The sequence below is a fragment of the Protopterus annectens genome, chromosome 12.part0 (assembly GCF_019279795.1).
Source record: "Protopterus annectens isolate FY-2018-M chromosome 12.part0, PAN1.0, whole genome shotgun sequence".
Lineage (NCBI taxonomy): Eukaryota > Metazoa > Chordata > Ceratodontiformes > Protopteridae > Protopterus > Protopterus annectens.
The window spans coordinates 352793354-352813525 of NC_056746.1; the positions used below are offsets into that span (position 1 = coordinate 352793354).

General features: G+C 39.6%; 1 protein-coding gene across 1 annotated transcript in view; it reads left to right on the forward strand.

The window, feature by feature from the left end:
* Positions 1 to 20172, forward strand: part of LOC122816562 (E3 ubiquitin-protein ligase RNF216-like) — a gene marked incomplete in the record, with an annotated part of 2262287 nt that overhangs the window by 1906714 nt on the left and 335401 nt on the right. Inside the window, 1 exon segment of the mRNA XM_044089426.1 lies at positions 8299 to 8396. Within this exon segment, the coding sequence (XP_043945361.1) occupies positions 8299 to 8396 (98 nt within the window).

Below are 20172 nucleotides of genomic sequence, written 5' to 3' on the forward strand. Positions count from 1 at the left end.
GCCTGGGACCTTAGCTTTGTATTGGAAAAGCTCACCCCCCCCCCTTTGAGCCAGCTGCAACAGCAGAGTTCAAATTCCTTTATTTGAAAACAGCCTTACTTTTAGCCATCACTTCAGCAAGAAGAGTGTCTGAATTACAGGCCCTCATGGCAGTGGAACCCTTAATTATCTTCCATATGGACAGGGTTTCCCTCAGGACTAATACTTCCTTTATGCCCAAGGTGGTGTCTAGTGTGGCCCTAAACCAGTCCATTCATTTGCCTACTTTTTTCCCTAACCCACAAAACAAAGAGGAACGGATACTGCACTCTCTGGACGTGCACAGACAACTTAGATTCTATTTGGACAGGACTAAGCCTCTCAGAAAATCTGACCAGCTGCTAGTTGGCTTTGCTGCAGGGGCAGAGGGGAAGGCCATTTCAGAGCAAACCATTCCAAAATGGATAGCCCATTGCATTCATTTCTGCTACAAGCACCATGGAAAACCTACCCCAGAGGGGATAAGATCACATTCCACCAGGGCTGCATCTACCTCTACGGCATTTCTCATAGGAGTCCCTACCAATGACATCCTGGACGCTGCTAATTGGAACTCTACATACTTTCACCAAGCATTACCACCTGCCTATCTTTTTTAAATCCAGAGCTAGATTTGCCACAGCAGTCTTGCAGGGCTTAATAGCTGTCCCTAATGCTTTTTAAACTACCTCCTCCCTTCCTTAGCTTTGGAAATCTACCCAAATGTGATGACTGCAACAGTGAAATACGAAGAACACAGTACAGATGTTCTTCGTGTTTCACTGTTGCAGTCATTACATTTGGGCAACCCCGCTGGCATCGGCCGCATCTTTTATACCCCTGACGACCTGATGTCAGGGAAGGGGTGACCACAGTCGACGCAGGACCCAGGACTTTGGAATTCGGGCCGACTGAGGGCGGCCTGCGAGCGGGATTGCCCAAATGTAATGACTGCAACAGTGAATACACTCGTACATCTACATTTATGGTAAGTGTGCACAACTGTAACTTTGTGTACCCTTAACATAAATGTAGATGTTCGAGTGTATTCACTGTTGCAGTCCTGGTTACCCTCCCTCCAGCCCCCTGACTTTGCTTGGCTCTACCTTTCCTTCTTTTTGATATAGATATATTTTTTCATGCACATTTTTTTTTTTGATGGGGGTGTACCATACCATACAATTGCTTCTTATTGTGGGGTCACCTGACATCTGGGGCAAGAAAAACTGATGTAATGGTGTCGGCTGCATGTTTTATACCCCTGACGTCATGGAAGAAGCAACAGCATCCGATGAGGGCTACCTGCAGGCAGATAACCCAAATGTGATGACTGCAACAGTGAAATACACTCGAACATCTACATTTATGGTAAGTGTACACAACTGTTCTTTTCCTTGATTTCCTGCTCTTTCAGTTGGGCTTCTAGCCTTAAAGATCACTTCTAAAGGTCATTTCACACCCATGCATTAAAAAAAAAGGTTTTTTTTTAAATATTGCATCTGAGTACGGAAGACTAAATGTAGTAAGCCGTGTTTACGGCATTGATATGGCAGGAAGCAGTTATGTCAATCTGGGTCCAAGCTCTAATAATGCTGGATTAGCGTTAGTAAGTAATTGCCAGACTGTTAAATTAAGAGTTTGGCAGATAGCTATGTCATTATTTTTTTGCCAAATCCTTGAACTATTTGGCAATTAAATCACTAATTTACAATTACTTATGCTGATCCAGCAGTATTAGTTCTGGAACACGGAATGATGTAACCGCTCCCTGCCCTCCTGTGAATATTAATGCTGTAAAGACTGTTTATTATATTTAGTCTTCCGCTTTCGGAAATAGTATTCAAAACGTAATATTTTTAAAGGCTTCAAAACGTACTTTTCATTTCTCACAGAAAAGTGTTCACAAGCGTAAAGATGCATGCAAACACTTTTCTGTTTGAAAAGAAAAGCAGATTTTTTTAATCTGTTTCTGCAATCTGGGGGAGGCCCCAGACTGTGTTTACATTAAAAAGTCTCTGCTCTGCTCCTTAGTGGTAGTAGAGAGGGCCAGGTCACTTCTGAGGTTGGATGATCTCTTTGAAACCTGCAAATGCCTACTTGCTATTGGTTAGAAGGCTAATTTGTTTTGTTTTTGTCTGTATAAGGTTGTTGCATTTGTATTGCACTGCTAATGTCACAGCAGCAGTTGGCTGTTCCCCTGATGTGAACGTAGACGTCTAGACCTGAAATTTTTCCTATACGATTACCTCTCGAATTTCCTAAATCTGTAGTTGCGCAGTGAGCAGCTAGTTTGCATGCCGAGAAGCACCCATCCCCTCAAGCCTGACCTTGGGTAGATTTAGGCAGTCTTGTTAGTAATCCACACTCCTTACAGCAACCAAACTAGTCAGCTGTGAACCTAATTTGTACTATCTCCCTGTAGAATAAGCAGCTGACAACTACCAAATCCTCAAGCATATGGATAAAAAGTATGCAAGAGGTGTCGTTGTACAGTGTCATTGGAGGAAAGGCTGTTACCTACATTACCATACGAGTCGTCAGTAACACATGCACACACAACACCCACCTTGCGTAGTAAAGACCAGTTACATAGGCTCACTTGTGCTGAGGCTCTTAAATGTGGTCTTCCCAAACCACAAAGACTTCCCAGATACTGTGCACAGACAAAAAAGTAACCTCAAGAGTACTTCTCAAAAATCCTCTCCCAACAAAACATATACTTCCACAATCCATGGTATCTCAACCTTTAAGCCTATAAGACATGCCCACTATACAACCCAGTATTCTTATCATAGGAGACACTCATGAGAAACAGACATCCCACTCGCTAGGCTAAGCAGAGAGAGACTCATGGTAAGCTACCCATCCAGAACCAAGATCCATCATATCTCATGTACTTAGGGCAGTTAATACCAAGTATGGCTGTGTCATAGTCCATGTGGGTTTTAATGATCTGAGGTGTACCTCGCTGAAGCTCTGAGTTGGTATGAACCTAGCACTGAGCAGCATTCTACCTTTTCGTAGGATGATGCCACAATATGAACAGAAGATAATTGACTTCAACAATTGACTTAAAGAATGGTGTCATTTACAGTGGGTACAGTGTTTGTCAGTTTGGGAGGACATAGCTGACAGACCACTGTGCTGTGCCAGGCATGGTTTGCACCTGTCCCCCATATCCTTCCACCCAACACCCCCCCTGGATTTTTGAATATTGGCTAAAACTTTTCCACCCCATGCTACCTTTTTTAGGCATTGCCAACCAGATAAACCTTCTGACATAGCTGTGCCAAACCTGGAAGCATCTGAAGGTGTTACTGATCAGTTCTAGGAGTCTGAACAAGAAACTGCACCCCCCCCCCCCCGCAGACTCTCCTCTCCGTGGAGAAGGAAGATGTTTGTCCAGTCACTGAGACATTGTTTAATGCTGTGGAGAGCACTCCAGCAGTGCAGGGCTACAGTGTCTTCCTCATATTTAGACCAGCTAATGAACAGGAAGGGACAAAAGGTGGAAGTCCCTTTATTCATTAAAAAATAAACATACTTCAAGGATGGTCCATTAGAATGATGGTTTGGAGCTTCTCCACATTCAAATCACCATAAATAAGGTGACTCCCTTATCATAACCTTGCAAACTATAGGTCCCATTTAATGACCCAGGAAAACCACAACACTCAAGGTCACTTGACACACTTCCACCCAGCCCAACATCATATTCATGGACAACTTCAATTACCCCAGAATAGACTGGTAGTCATACATGCCGCCCCCCCCAAAAAAAAATGTGCAGGCCCAGAGATTTCCAGACTTAATAAATGCCAACATCCTGGCGCAGCTAATTCATGCATCCAGTATGGGCTCGAACATCCTTTATCTTATACTCACAAATATGACAGAATGCTGCCCCCACTCCCTCACTTACCTTGTAATGTCCTTGAATGTCAGGTGAGACCATTAAGCTGTATCCTTTGAGGTAAATGTAACAAAAGGGACACCCAAGTACCATAGAACATTTAAGAATTACTCTAAAAGAATCTTCCCACTGTTAAGTGACAACCCAACTAAACTTCAAGCCCTGCCGAATCCTGAGAATACTGCAATCTATGCCGAAATGTTCACAAAAACCCTGTGTAACCATGACAACAGCTGCATAGAAACTGATCTACCTGCTAGAGATAATGCAGGGCTGATCCAAAAAAAACAAGCCATCAGGGTAGAATTCCAACATTAATAACCTGTACAACAAAAGGAAGAAACTCATGACAAAAACTAAGAAGGGCAATACCCAACGAGGTTAAAGACCCCCAATCAACCTAAACAAGAAACTCAGGGGTTGATAAGATCCATAAAAGCCAAATTTATGGTAAAAATAGCTGCCCAGGTCAAATACAAAGCTTTCGTCAGCTGTGTCCAGAACCTCATAAGCAAGATGCAGCAGTGTATTGAATTAATTGTAAATGGTGCCACCTAGCTTTATCCCCTCCACCCCAGTACATTCCTCAAGAAATTCTGACATCCATCTAGCTCCAAACCATCACTAGAGAGAAGGTTCTCAGGGCTCTCTCCAAGGCAAACAACAATGCATCATTGTCTTGACAGTATCTCAGGATGCCACCGTAATAGTATGAAACATGAAGTATAGGTCCCACTAGAGTCTCTGTTCAACCACAGTGAAATGGCTTCATACCTAATGAATGGAGGATTGCATCGGTTTTACTGCTACACAAGGATGGCCTATTCATGGACCCAGGAAACTACCCATCAGCCTGATGAGCTTGTTGTGCAATGGCTATGGGAAAGGTAAGTATAGAAGTCATAAATGGTGACATAGCTAACCGGACTGTAGTCAGTTTGGATCAAATGTATCGAAAGCAGATCTTGCCTTCTAAAACTGGTGGACTTCGAGAAGCTTACCAAATGGATGGATGAGAGAAAATCAGTACATACTACCTACCTTGACATGGCCAAGGTATTTGACACAATATGCCACTCAGGCATTGTTAACAAGCTCACTAAATTACATATTAATCCATATGTTGCCCACTGGATAGTCAGCTGAGTTCATTGACAGGATTCGAGTTAGACTAGAGGAGTGTACCTCCACAAAAAGGATGGTTACTAGAGGGGGTCTGCCAGGTCTCAGTGCTGGTTGACTTCCACGTCTTTGAAGTCAAGGCCAACATTAAGGGTCTCTGGCAGACCAGGTTTGCAGACGATTACAAATTAGGAGCAGTCATAATTCCTAAATGTTAATATCCTCAGAGAGGGCCTGTCACAGATTAATAACTGGTGGCATTTGCGGCCTAAACTTCAATGCTAAGAAGTGCATCATATCATCTTTCAACAAGACAGCCATCCTCCTGCAAACTACCACATTGATGATACAAACCTGAGACTAGACCTTGTAGTCAGGTACTTGAGAACCCATGTAGCAGAGGTTTGTCATTTGACCAACATGTTTCTGTGGTGAAGAAAAATATTCCGTGGTGCAAAATTTGTAAGTAAAGGTATGGCATTTAGGTTCAAACAAGTTGTCTGCCCTCATAAGATCTATCATTGTATACAAAGCCTCCTTTGTTAAATACCTCATCAGGAATATTCATCTGTTGGTGCATCCACAGAGATACCTCACAGAAAGAATACAAGCAGTAGAAAACAAGTTCTATGCAGACTGCTTCAAAGCATTGTCCCAATATTCATTTTCCTACAGGCTGCTGAGAGGCGACATGTGCCTAGCCCACAAAGCTTCCTCAGATTCAGCACCAGTGAACCTGTTACACATTTTGAAACAACTATCATCAGAAACACCTGATCTAGGGATGTATAACTTATCAGCATTGTAAATATGATATACTTGGAGGGACAGGTGTGTCTCTCTCTCAGTTGCTAGCCCTTCTCTGAACAGGCTTCCTGTCCATGTGAAGCAGAATTCTTCCCTGCAGTTCAAGCAGAATTTGGACCAGCGAATGGGGAACCACAGATATACCTGTTGTCTGCCACCCATATCTCTGTTACAGAGAAGCTTGTAATTGTTTGTCCACCTAAGAATATACACTCTCCACAAAACATTTGAAATCATTACATATCCGGTTTTTATTTTGAGGAACTTGACTAGCTTTAAAATAGACCCTTGTGTCGTTAGCCTGGTATTCTACCATGATGCTATGAAAAACACTTTTCTTAAATACCTCAGCTGTACTATGATGGAGCTGTCGCATGTTGGGGGGTGGGTGAGTCATGTGGAGCTGCAACATATTTTTTTTTTTGCAGTTTAGCAACGGTGATGCAATGCAGGAGTATTTAAAATAATTTGAAAAAGCAGCATTTCTTGTATTTTCCTGAATCATTTGGAGTATAGCTGTGACATTGTTCTTTTACAAAATGGAACCTATAGTAGTAAATGATAATCTGAAATTGAACTCTACTCTGACTGTAACTGTGGCACTGGGAGAGGGATTTCCAAGTAAAGTTTTGACACTGTTATGCTGTTTGCAACAGAAATAGCGAAGTAGAATTTACACTGTTTAAAAAGAACATGGACGGTGCACTGTTAGCAAAATAGCACTGTTGGAGTAGAGCTGTGACATATAGCACTTTAAAATAAACTAAATAGTTAAAAGACGAAATTGAAATTAGTCCGGAAACTGAAAAAGTTGCAGATGTCTTCAAGTGTTTGAGACTTGTGACAACAATCATGACAGCTGTGAAGCAAACAAGAATTCCACATGTATGACAATGTTTGAAAATACTGAAAGGTGATTCTGGGCTGTCTTTGCATCACTTCCCCTCTTCTGAGGAAATGTGGCATTGGACAATCTTTCCCCTCAAAATGTGGGCACACCTGTCTTCCCTTACCTGCACCTACAGATGCTATAGTCACTAATCAGCTGGTCTTCTGGGCTAGAGTAAGGGTTTTATTCCTTTATGCCAATGGATTGGGTTCCATTCTTCACAATTTGTGTTAGTTTTGTCCAGATTCCCCAGTTCAGCAGATAGTCTCCAGTTTTCATACTGCTGTGATTATCTACTTTGGTTAAATCGATGCACTATATTAATAGTACTGAGGCAGTGACCTGCCTTAAGTCCTGTTCCACTGGAAGTCCAGATTACTACAGGGATAAATCTCCCCCCCATCTCCCCTTGACCTTGCCAGGTGACACCTTCACCGATTTGGCACATTCGTTCCAGCAGAGCAAGAGCCATGTATTCTCAGGCTAGGTCAGGGCCCTGTGGCCCATGAGTTCCTACCCCTAAATGCCTTTAACTCCATTCCCCAGCAAAACTTTAGCAGTCGGGAGCAGACCAGCTTGCTGGTCATGGAGGGGTAGCCTGCCCCCACCCCCCAGCATTTCCAAGCCTGCAATTGCTAAGTTTGTCTGTACAATAGTTTCCCATTGACTACTTAGTATAAGTACATAAATAGTATTGAGAATTCTGCCCAACGTGACACTCCAGTTGAGTAAACATCTCCCTCCCCTGATCGTTGAGCTGGCAAACTCCTTTTGCACTGTTCCTCCCTGGTCATTTCCTACAGGCATCCGAGTCACTAGTCGAACTTGGGGTCACCTGCACGACAGTCAGGACATTATCTCCACACAAGGGGTTATGTATTTATTTATTTATTTTTATTTTTTGAATGGCACCTTATTAAGTGTGTCGTCCTGATCATCTGGTCAGTTTGAGTTGTTTCAGTCATAGTCCTGGATTAAGGTCTATGACTGTGTCTGTGGTCTAGATATATAAATTGGACTGGTTAGTGTGATCTTAGAGTTAGTGTGTGTGTGTCTGTGTGTGTAGATATATATATATATATATGTATGTATGTATATATATATATATATATATATATATATGTATGTATATATATATATATATATATATATATATATATATATATATATATATATATATCAGGGGCTGCAGGAGGCAGCAAGCAGCAGGATGCCTCCCTTGAAAAATGAATATTTTTGAATGTTTATAGTATATTGATGAACATTTATGACTTGTTGACGATTTACCAAACAAACTGTACTGTATCTCAAGTTGTTGCCTAGTTGATGGGTCTGTCATGTTAATTGCTATAAATCAATGAAGATGTGATTTACGGGTTGGCTGTCAACAGAACAGATCTTACTACAGCCTGCAATTCACAGAAATAAAACAAAAAACATCTCCATTTATTTTAAGATCGTCTTTATCTTGGAACATACAGACCTCCTATTTCTATTCTATGAAGTAAGGCATATTTCTTTGCCTAATTTCTGCTTCCTTACCTTTTAGGAAACATGTCGAAAGTGCCATGTGTTGTGGAAAGACCATGCTGACATGTCCTGTGAGGAAGTGGCCGAAAAGGATGAAATTAAATTCAGGACAAATTTGTAAGTTAAAAGAAAATGTCTTTTGTGGGTGTTCATATGTTGCTGGAAACCAGTGTTTTTTTTTTTAGACAATTGGTTTTATGGTAGGAGACGTATGACAAATCTCTAACTTGAACTTCTGAGTTTTTGGATTGTTTGTATCTAAAAGGTTTTCCACAGTAATTCTGATTTTGTCAGGAATTCAAAAAGGGCTGCCCTAACCCAGGCTGTTATCACTAGCAGCAGCTCTTTGAGTCATAGGCTCACAGCAGTAATTCTACGCCAGCTTTCTACACCATCTTTAGCATCACTGTAGTGTTCTGTCTGTGTCCCTTTTACTTCCACATACTAATGAGGCATTCTGGGGAAGCAGCTGATGCTAATTAACCATATCCTGTCCCTGGAAGTGCTATAGGGATGTACATAGCTAAATGATTCAGAGGATCACTCAGCTTCATAAATTAGCATGACTAGCAGTGTTAACGACCTTTGCTGAAAAGCTGAGCTACGTCATTTATAGTCAGTTGAGGGGACCATGCAAGTGTCTCTGGAAATGTAGTAGAGGAGTGTGCATGTGCATGTGTGTGCGTCTATCTGCAGTAGTATAAATAGTCGGGTAGGTGGGTGTGTATGTGTGTGTGTCTGTCTGTCTCTCGGCCTGGGTGGTTGCAGTTGGAGGGTTACTTTGGAGATGTGTAAAATAGGTGTGGGTGTGGTGGTGGGTTGGTGAGTGTTTGAATGGGATGTGTGTCTACAAATGCAATCAAGTGAGGTGTCTGATCTGTGGTAGGTTCCAGTATGTTTGTAGTACTGTCTGTAAGAATATGTGCATGCCTAGTGCATGCAGGCATGCACACGTGAAAGTGTGTGTTAGGGGTTTGGCTGCCCTTCCTCAAAATTCCCCTAGACTAACGAGCAAAGCCTGTACTACTGGGTAAGACACTAGACACTATGGACTTTTAAATTTTACTCTGAAAGTTGAGTATACTGTGGTGGTGGTGCTACAGTAGCGTTGTCACCTCACAGTAAGACGTCCTGTTCGATTCTCAGCTAGAGCGTCTTCTGTGTGGAGCATGCGTGAATGGGTGTACCTTCGTTGAAGGTTGTGCGTCAGGGCCAGCAACTCGGCACGTAAAGATCTACTGCCAATCATTAGTAGACTGGAGTTCTGCTGTGGTGACCTCTAGCCGGGAAAAGCCGAAAGACACAACAACTCTGAAAGTTAAGTAAAAGTTATTAGAAAGTATAGCAAAGTAAGTGAAACTTAAAACAGTTTGTTCTAATAGATTATTGTTGTAGTAATCTAACCTAATGGGTCCTGCACCACTGCAGCGAGCCAGCTTTCAAATGCTAACGGTGCCTTCCATACATTCTAACTATGAAAAGCTTGAGCACAGCTTGATTAAACAAAAAAAAAAGAGTTGGAGAGCAAAAAGTTTCAGAGCATTTTTCTTTCGAGCCTAGCAGGAAGGCAAGAGCCCTGAAAAACAGTGCTGTAAAACAAACAGTAACTATATACAAAAAAAAAGTGTTTACAAATCCATACCATGGTAACACCAAAAGTACAAGCAAGAAAGGGGCCTTGGTGGAGGGGATGTTGTTGCAGCAGTTACATATTGGAACATCTGCTGTAGTGATAAATTTCACTCTTGCATCTCTACTATGTTCAAACATAGATTACTGTCCCAGTAGTTTAAGCTATACAGGTAGGTTACCATAACTTATGGAAGGAAAAAAAAAGACAAGACCAATAAACTACAACCCTTGGAGTCCTTGTAGAGTGGTCTTAGTAAAGCCTGTTCCAGACCTGAAGAAGGAATCCAGTTTGTAGTGTTTTGAAAAAGTGTGTACATAGGCCCAAGTTGCTGCCAGTATAATACTTCGACAGTCCACTCCTTTCCAAAAAGTTGCTGAAGAAGCCAAAGCCTTTTGGGGGCTGGAACCTTGCCTAGAAGTTTCTTATGGTAATGAGTATTACAAAAAGCAATAGCATGAGACAACCTGGAAAAGTTACTAAAAACAAACAAAATAGTTTATCTGGCAGTAAGGTTCCTGGAATAAACCGACTTTGTAAACCCAAAGTATAGTATAAGTAGACAAAATATAAGTCCAGGACCAGCCAAAGGCTTCAGGTAATCTCACATTTTAATAAAGGTTAGCTCTTTCATGCCTCTTCAGGCACTTCATCAGACAATATAAAAACCTTACAACATGCATTTTATAATAACCTCAATCAATTAAAACAAGAGTCAATAAAAACAAAAATGAAGCAATTAATGAAACAATTTTTGTTCCTTCAGTATAGGTTTTAAAGGCACATGGCCATTTAATCCTGGAGGTCTATAAGCCTGTAATAGTGTAATCCATTTAGTTTCAGCTTTTTCTATATTATTATTTGTATCACCTCCTCTTTTATTAACATTAATAATTTGCAATACTAAAAAATTAAAAGAATGCCTCTTAAATTCTTGAACATGTCTGTATAAGGAGCTAGTTATATCCTTGATGTTCTTCGTCTCACATTGCTGCAGTCATAACCTGTGGGTAGTCCACTGTCCTCGGTCGGCCCGAATACCAAAGTGTTAGGCTGGCGTCGGTCATGGTCGCTCAGATCTGACATCAGTACGCCGTGGTACTAAAGCGCATGTCCGACGCCATATCCTCAGTCTTTCTTGCCGCATGGTCCGAAGCAGAAGCAGCGTTTGCAAGTGCCGTTCGGCATCCTGAAATTTTCGTATTCTGAGTTTCAGACCGAAGACCAAGTTGGGCTAAGTACCCCGTTGGGGAATATTTTTGTCTTTTCTTGCCTTAGTTAAATCCGGATGTCAGAAAAAGTTAAAAATTGTATTTCTTGTGGGAAACAGATACCTCATAGGGATTATCACTCTCTGTATTCCTTGCTTGGGGCCTGAGCACGACGTAGTCGGGTGTCGCTTTTGCGCTAGATTTAATAAGCACACCATTAAACGCAGGTTAGATTGTGCTAGACTTGTTTTCGGTAAGCGGTGTAACTACAACATGCCGTCGGATCCTCCGACGCCCGCTACCGCTAAGAAGCGAAAAGAAAAATTGTTAAAGTCCAAGCAGGATGAGTCGTCCGTTGCGGACGCCGGTTCTTTGGAAACTACGGTGGAATCTGTGGATCCAGCCGAGGTTTCAGCTGAATCTCAGGGGGAGCTTTTAATCTTACAGGAGGTGGCCTCTCAGGGGTTAGGTCAGGCCGAAGGGGCCTCTCAAGTCTCTGTAGATCCTTCTTTACATAAGGTTGTTAGGCCTTCTGCTTCTGTCACTAAAGCTCCTTCTAAAGCCAGGCCTGGTCTTTCTGGCACAGGCGTCAGCCCTAGTTCTGCAGGTTCTGTTCCTAAAAAGCATATGCTGAAAATGGCAGAGGATTTGATTACTTTAATCAGAGGTTCTATGCCCCCTCCGGATAAGAGGCCTAGGGTGGAGTCAGAGGTGGAAGGATTGGAGCATTCCTCAGATTACTCTGAGTCTTCAGCTGAGGACATTCAGGATTTTCCTCCTTATTCTGATTCGGATGCAGAGGATTCCTGTCCTTCTGCTTCCCCTCCAGAGGATTTTTCCTTTTCTGAAACCCTGCATTCCATGAGGGAGCATTTTAAGTGGGAAGGTCAGGATTTCTCAGATTCTCGAAAGAGGCTTAGGGAATTTTGTTTTACCACAGCATAGGCCCTTGGCTATTCCCCTGTTTTGGATGTTGTTCAGGATGTTTTTCTGAGGCTTCCCTTAATCCTGATTCTTTACCTCCTGCCCTGTCAAGCCAGACAGGTATTACAGAGTGCCAGAGGCTCATAAATATTTGTATAAGAGTCCTAGAGCTCACCCGCAAACTATTAGCCAGGGACCTAAGGGTGTCAGGGCTTCTGTTGTAAAGAATCCAGTTCCTCTGGATAAAGATTCTAGAGCTTTGGATAGGTGGGGTAAAAAAGTGTATACCTCCTCCACTCTAGCGATGAGGGCTTTAAATTGCCAGTTTCATATGCTGAAGTACCAGAATTTTCTCTTAAGTCAGTTGAAATCTAAGGTGGATGCTTTAGCTGAGGGTATAGAGTGTAAGGAATTGCAGGATTTAGTTCATGCCTCTGATCAGGTAGGTAAGCATTCTTTGCAGTGTGGCTTTGATGCTCTTCAGGCTTCTTCCAGGGTGGCTGCCACTGGTTCAGTTATTCGTAGGCATGCCTGGCTTAAGGATCAGAATTTGTCAGAGCATGTTAAAGCTCGAATTTTGGATGCTCCCCTTCAATCTGAAGTTCTGTTTGGTTCTCCTGTGGAGTCAGTCTTGAAGAAAATGGAAGACAAAGCTAAGTCCATGCAGACAGTTAAGGAATTTTTACAGGTGCAGCCCCCTAAGTTTAGCAGAAATTGGCCTGCAAAGGGATGGGCTTATCCTTCTTCTGATTTACAGTCTAGGGGCAGATCTAGACGTGGTAGGGGCAGAGCTCATGCTCAGGGTTCTTTCAGACCTAGGACGTGGAGTTCCCCTGCACAATCTTCCGGTGAGGGCAGGAGTCAGCCTTTTCGTAAACAGACCCAATGACCTGTATCTCCAGCTGCCAGATCCCTCCTGTCTGGCAGCTCCTCTAGGAGGAAAGTTGGCACTTTTCAAGCAAAATTGGCTTTTAGTCACTCGGGACAAATGGGTGTTGGACATTATAGATCGAGGCTACAAGTTTTATTTTCACACCTTGCCTCCTTTCAAAGGCATGCCAAACGTTCCTCCTCAGCAAAAGCTGGAGGCTCACAAGCAGATTTCTTTACTTTTAAAAATGGGGGCTATCCAGGGGGTCCCTCCATCAGAAGTAGGCCTAGGATTTTATTCTCGCCTGTTCCTTGTGCCAAAGAAAGGAAACACTTGGAGGCCAATTCTGGTTTTGTCTATTCTCAAGTGAATGGAAGGTACTAGTACAAGCCAATAAGCTGAAAAAAGTACCCAGTACTCAGCGTCAGTGCAACTGATTTAATAGCAAAATGACAGCACAAATCCAATACATAGTTGTTTAAAAAACTCCACGTTTCGTCAATAACTTCTTCAGATAAAATACAACATCACAAGACATAAGATCACAATTTAAATACTCATGACAAGTTTTGAACTAACCAATAAAATTCTGTGTTCATTGCATATATTAAATACTAATTGAATACAATCCTTCACGTCACATCCACTTATTCAAAACAAAATAAACTATAAATAATACAGACTGTTTGTAATTCATTAAAGCAGTGTAAAGTGTGAATATAATATAAAAACAAACATTAAATCATTGTAGTCACGTAGGTCTGCAAGTTAAAATTAAATATACAGTTTATAAATAGTCACTTATTAAAAACTTTAAAACACATAAGTGAAGTAACACCTCCATCTCCTGGTGTAAACTGGTATTACAATACTCAACCACATAAAACTTTGAGTTAGTATGTGTTAATGTACCAAATAGTTAAAATTAGTTAAAAAATATATATATGTGTGTGTTAATAATTTATAATTTAGCTGACCTAAGTTTCAGTACAGGTTTAAGGGAAATCATGTCATTAATACCAGGATATTTATATGCTTCTAGTACAATCTGCCAATATAGTTCTCTGTATTCCACTAAAGTTTCCCACATTCCCCCTCTAGGGTCTGTTGAAACAACCTCTAAAACAAAGAACTCAAATTTAGCTTCATTACATATTTGTGTATGTTTGTAAAGTGAATTAGTATCTCGTTTTGTTTTTATATCGTACAAATGTTCGTAAATTCTTTGTTTGATTTTCCTTTCACTTTTCCCAATATAAAAAGCATCGCATTTTTCACATAGAGCAATATAAATAATACCCTTCGTATTACAATTTACAAAGGATTTCACAGTCAATGTTTTGTTCCTAGCTTTCAAATAAACTGATTCTCCTGTTTTAAGGTGCATACAATAACTACAAGCTCCACATTTAAAAACACCATTTTTCTTTTTCTTATTCACGTCCAGAGCCCTGTTGTTGGAACCTCTTTCCAGTAAACTTTTAATAGTTTTACCCTTCTTGTAGATGAATTTGACTTCATTTTCAAAAATATGACCTAAGTCTGAAACTTTAGCAAAATTTTTCCACTCCCTGTCAAATATTTTTCTAACAATACCAGATTGTCCATCATATATAGTGGAAATTCCTGAACTGAATTCATTATTACAAATATCCTCTGTACTATTTACTACAGTTTCCTGTGTAGGCTGGCCCAAAATTGGGGCAAATCTACCATTCCTTCCATCACAAACTTCCTGACATATCTCGTCAAACAATTTCTCAGGGTATCCTCTGTCTAGGAACATAGTCTTCAATATGTTACACTCTTCTTTAAAATGAGTGTCATCGGAGGTCATTCTACAAATCCTGACCATTTGTCCCTTTAAAACACTTTTCTTTTGATAAAATGGGTGGGAGCTCGTAAAATGTAAATAAGTGTTTGAAAAGGTGTCTTTTCTATGTACTCTTGACACAAATTTGTTTTCCTCTCTCACAATGTTAATATCCAAATAGTTAACTTCATTTGTGTTAAAACAACTGGTAAATTTAAGAAAGTTTGTGGTCTCATTAATGTAATCTACAAACAAGTCAAACTCATCTTTCGTACCTTTCCACAAAAAACATAAATCATCGAGAAATCTACAGTACAATGTCCATTTGTTGTTGTAGTTAGGGGTTAAAATGAACTTGTTCTCCCAATATGCCATGATAATGTTAGCATAAGTTGGTGCACAATGTGCTCCCATAGCCACACCCCTGACTTGTCTGTAATATTCTCCTTCAAAAAATAAAAAGTTATTTTCAAGAACCACTTCCATGAGTACAAGTATGGTTCTAAAATCTTTGAGAGATTTCTTTACAAGTGAGTAACATCTCTTCAAACCACAATAAACCTACTTCGTGTGGAATAGATGTAAATAAATGAACAAAGTCAAGGGTACCAAAACCTTTTGTTTCACTGTGTATAGAATAATCCATCTTTCTTAAGAAGTCCCAAGAATCTTTTAAAATGTTATTATTTTCATTTACTAACTTTTTAATCTTACAATCAATGTATTTTGCCAATGGTGCTGTTACTGAACCTTCGGAAGAGACAATTGCTCTAAGTGGAGGGTCGTTTATGTCCTTATGCACCTTAGGGATGCCGAAAATGGATGGTATTTTGGGTTTTTCTACATGTAAAAAATTGTAAGTTTTTAAATCGATAGACCCCTCAAGTAGCAAATCATTCAGTAGAATACTGATTTTTTTGTATGCAATGTTTATCTCATTTATAGAAATTCTAGTATATTTGTTTGTGTCATTCAACATTTCAAGCATTTTGCCTTCATATAATATGTGGTCCATCAACACAACCCCCCCTCCCTTGTCGGGTTTCATAACTCTAACATCCCTGTTTTTACTAAGTTTGTCAAGGATTTCTTCTTCCTTGTCATTTAGGTTGGAATGCACTGTGTGCTTACGTAAAGATTTCCTTAATTCATTTTCCAGTCCAAGCTCAAAGTTTTTCAACTGGGGATGCAAAGGGGGATTAAATGTACTCTTACGAGTCAAGTTGTCAGCAGGGGCATTTAATTGCCTACCCTTAAAAAATATCTCCAAATTCTTCTTCCTTATAAATAATTTAATATCCACTAAAAGTTTAAAAACATCTGTCTTTTTTTGAGGTATGAAACCAAACCCTTTTGAAAATAAGTCAAAAAATGTTTTAGTAAGAGTAATTTTAGAATAGTTAAATATGTTAAAACCTTTAAAAGTCCACTTACAACCATCTGTAGCCATTTCTTCTATTATCTCCAATTTTCTTGTCTCGGTACAGGGGGTGCCCATCCCCTCCCCCTGTAGTTTTTTGAGTTGTAAGCTACTGGTTCTTTTTGCATTAATCTTTCAGACCTACGTAATATAGGGAATTCATCAGTATTTGTGTCAGTTTCCTCATGTAGTGTAGTTTCATGTTGCAGTGTATTGTCTGTAGTCATGTGGTGGTTGTCAAAATTTCTCCTACCCCATAGTTTAGGTTTAGGGTAGTGGGTGTTATGTCTCTCTCAATTTTGTTATATTTCCTATTCTGTACTTCAGTGCATTTTAATTCAGTATCTTTCAATAATCTCTTGTATTTGTCCTTTTGTTCTTCTATAGTGAACATTAAATCATTGACAACAGCCTTATTTAGTCTCTCTATAATAACATACATTTTCTCCATGTCACACTCATTATTAGAAATAATAGCTCTCATAATTGAGAAACCACAATCATCAAAGGCTTTAATTAAAGTCCTGTGAAAGTCAGTACCTTCTTGTACATTATTTGGGTACTTACTAACCCTTAAGCCTTTGGGAACAATTTGTATATGTAGACAATGCCTAAGATAAGCATTGTTTAATTCTAACATTTTATATTTATTAAGACAATAGTGTAAATCATCCAGCATTTGCGAAGGGCTACCATTAGGCTTAGTGGACTTTTTGTCTATAAAATTGAATCTAACATTGACTATGTCTTTGAATAGTCTCTCGGTACCTTTCGTATGTATTGGTGATGTTCTAGGGCGCGCAGATTCAACTACACGCGTACCCTGTGTTTCTTCAAAGCTAAGGTTAGGAAAACCTTCACAGTCATCCGTATTAGAACCGTTGTGGGTGTTCGGTAAAAGCTCAGCGGTTTCAGCGTTCGCAACCTGTCTAGACGCTCCTTCATTCGAAGCTGAACGTCTCAGCACTTCCTGGTTCCCTGGTAAGGACAGGGAAGTAACAACAGTTGCCAACGATTGGCTGACCGGGGTAAGAAGCCCCACAAGCTGAGTGAGCTGACCTATGAGCTTACGAAGCTCTCCTGTGTCTTTTTTCTTGCCATCAAGATCCGAAACACCGGGCGCTGAGTTATCCATAGCAGCAACCAAAAAACAAGTGAATGGAAGGTACTAGTACAAGCCAATAAACTGAAAAAAGTACCCAGTACTCAGCGTCAGTGCAACTGATTTAATAGCAAAATGACAGCACAAATCCAATACGTAGTTATTTAAAAACTCCACGTTTCGTCAATAACTTCCTCAGATAAAATACAACACACAAGACATAAGATCACAATTTAAATACTCATGACAAATTTTGAACTAACCAATAAAATTCTGTGTTCATTGCATATATTAAATACTAATTGAATGCCGTCCTTCACGTCACATCCACTTGTTCAAGACAAAATAAACTATAAATAATACAGAAAGTTTGTAATTCATTAAAACAATGTAAAATGTGAATATAATATAAAAACAAGCATTAAATCATTATAATCACGTAGGTCTGTGAGTTAAAATTAAATGTACAGTTTATAAATAGTCACTTATTAAAAACTTTAAAACACATAAGTTAAGTAACACCACCATCTCCTGGTGTAAACTGGTATTACAATACTCAACCACATAAAACTTTGTTAGTGTGTGTTAATGTACCAAATAGTTAAAATTAGTTAAAAAATGTATATTTGTGTGTGTTAATAATTTATAATTTAGCTGACCTAAGTTTCAATACAGGTTTAAGGGAAATCATGTCATTAATACCAGGATATTTATATGCTTCTAGTACAATCTGCCAATATAGTTCTCTGTATTCCACTAAAGTTTCCCACATTCCCCCTCTAGGGTCTGTTGAAACAACCTCTAAAACAAAGAACTCAAATTTAGCTTCATTACATATTTGTGTATGTTTGTAAAGTGAATTAGTATCTGTTTTAGTTGGATAGAATGGCGTTTTGAGTAACTTTTTATCCTATATATATATTTGTTTTGGTATATAACCCTGCATATTCATCTGGGGTGACATTCCTCTTTCATGAGATGATGGATTAGAACTGCCCCTTTGAGTTTTTCAACACTGATATATAGGATCAGTTGCGATTTCCAAAGGAAGCATTATGGAGATGTCTTTTGAATAAGTATCTTAATATTGTTGTCCTATAAGGGTACATATTTACATATATATTTCTATACCATAGATATATTTTATATCTGTTGTTTGTTGTGAATATGTTTTTGTTGTGTGTTCTGTTTTATGACTTACATATATATTTTTATAGTATATTCCCTAAATATGTTGTGAAGTATACTACTATGTAAATCTAGTAGTATATACAGAACTTTTTTGTAGTTTTGTAGTTTTTTGGTAATTTTTCAGACACACAACACGTTCTATATTTCATGTAAAATAGGTATCAATAGGATTGTAATGTTGAATTAACTATGTATTTTGTAACATGATTTCTCCTAGTGCATATGAAACTGTATGAGGTATGCGTAAATATACAGATACTGCCTTTACCACATTACTAGAGAATTAATATACGCGTTTGCAGCGATCTTGGTTTTATTTTGATATATATATTTTTTTCATGTTTACTTACTGAAGTTTATATGTAGGATATAAAATTTAGTAATAGAAAAGATACATCTTTATATGCCTTAAATATGGTGGTTAGGATCCGTAAGAAGAATGTATATAAATGCTGGACCTATAATAAATTTCCTTAGTTGCCGGTCTCTACAGTCTTGCATTAGGACCGTGGGGACAGCTTTTTAGGTCGGGAGGTACTCCCTACAGAGAATCCAGACATGTGACTCCAACAGCGAATAGGATGATGTTTAACTTGCAATGGCAAACATTTTGTTGATGCTTCTTCGGTGCAGCTTTTTTCCCGATGGTGGAATTGTCTTTAATAATTTGCATTATATAGAACTTCTTACAATTAAGGTAGGGAATCTAGTTATGCGTATATGAGTTAAGAGACAAGGAACACTATGATAATATTTTGCTGAATGAATCCTCAGCATGCGAGGGATGTGTTCACATTTCTGAATGCCATATGCCATGTTGTCAATGCTTTTGTTTAAACAATTTTATCAACTATGCATTTTTGTATTATGAGCTTGTATATGCATTCTTTATGCCTGAAGTCTGCAGCGTTTTGTCTTGTTAGAGAGCTCTAGCAACGCTTTGAAATGTTTTGCGATGAGTGTGAGTGCTGCACTTTAGAGAATGAACCGTATTGAGTTTAAACTGCATTTGAATGTAATGATGGCTTTAAATTGATAAGAGGCAATTAAGCTTTATTTTAAGTTAATGAGCCCGCCAAAAGTTGTTTAGTATAAGTACTCTGGAATTATTTTATGTCATTGTATCTGATGAAGCATAGTTTAACTATGCGAAAGCGCTTATTCTCTGTTTCCAATAAATGATTTTTTACATATTTCTATCGTGGATATTTTCAGTTTGTTTGGAGCTTGATTTGGGACTACTCTATAGAAGGATTTATTCGTGGTGACAGTTCTCACTCTTTGGACTTCATCTGAAATAAGGACAGGCCAGATGTTCATCGTGCATACAGCTGCAGTCATAACAGATGGGTTCTCCTGCCGTCAGGCGGGTCCTCGGTCGGCCGAATTCCAAAGTCTAGGTCCGGCGTCGGTTGTCGTCGCTTCTTCCCTGACGTCAGTGCGACAGGGGTATAAAAGAACCAGCCGACGCCATTTTCTTCAGTCTTTCTTGCCGCGCGGTGCCCGAAGCAGAAGTAGTTCGCAAGTGCCGGTCGGCCAGCTCCTGAGATTACGAAAAATTTGGAACCAAAGTCTTCTTAAAAGCTAAGTACCCGTTGAAACTTTTTCTTGCCTCAGACCGATGTCAGACAAAGTTAATAATTGTATTACTTGTGGGAAGCAAATACCGCATAAGGATTTCCATTCCCTCTGTATACCTTGTTTAGGCCCAGACCACGACGTCTCGGTCTG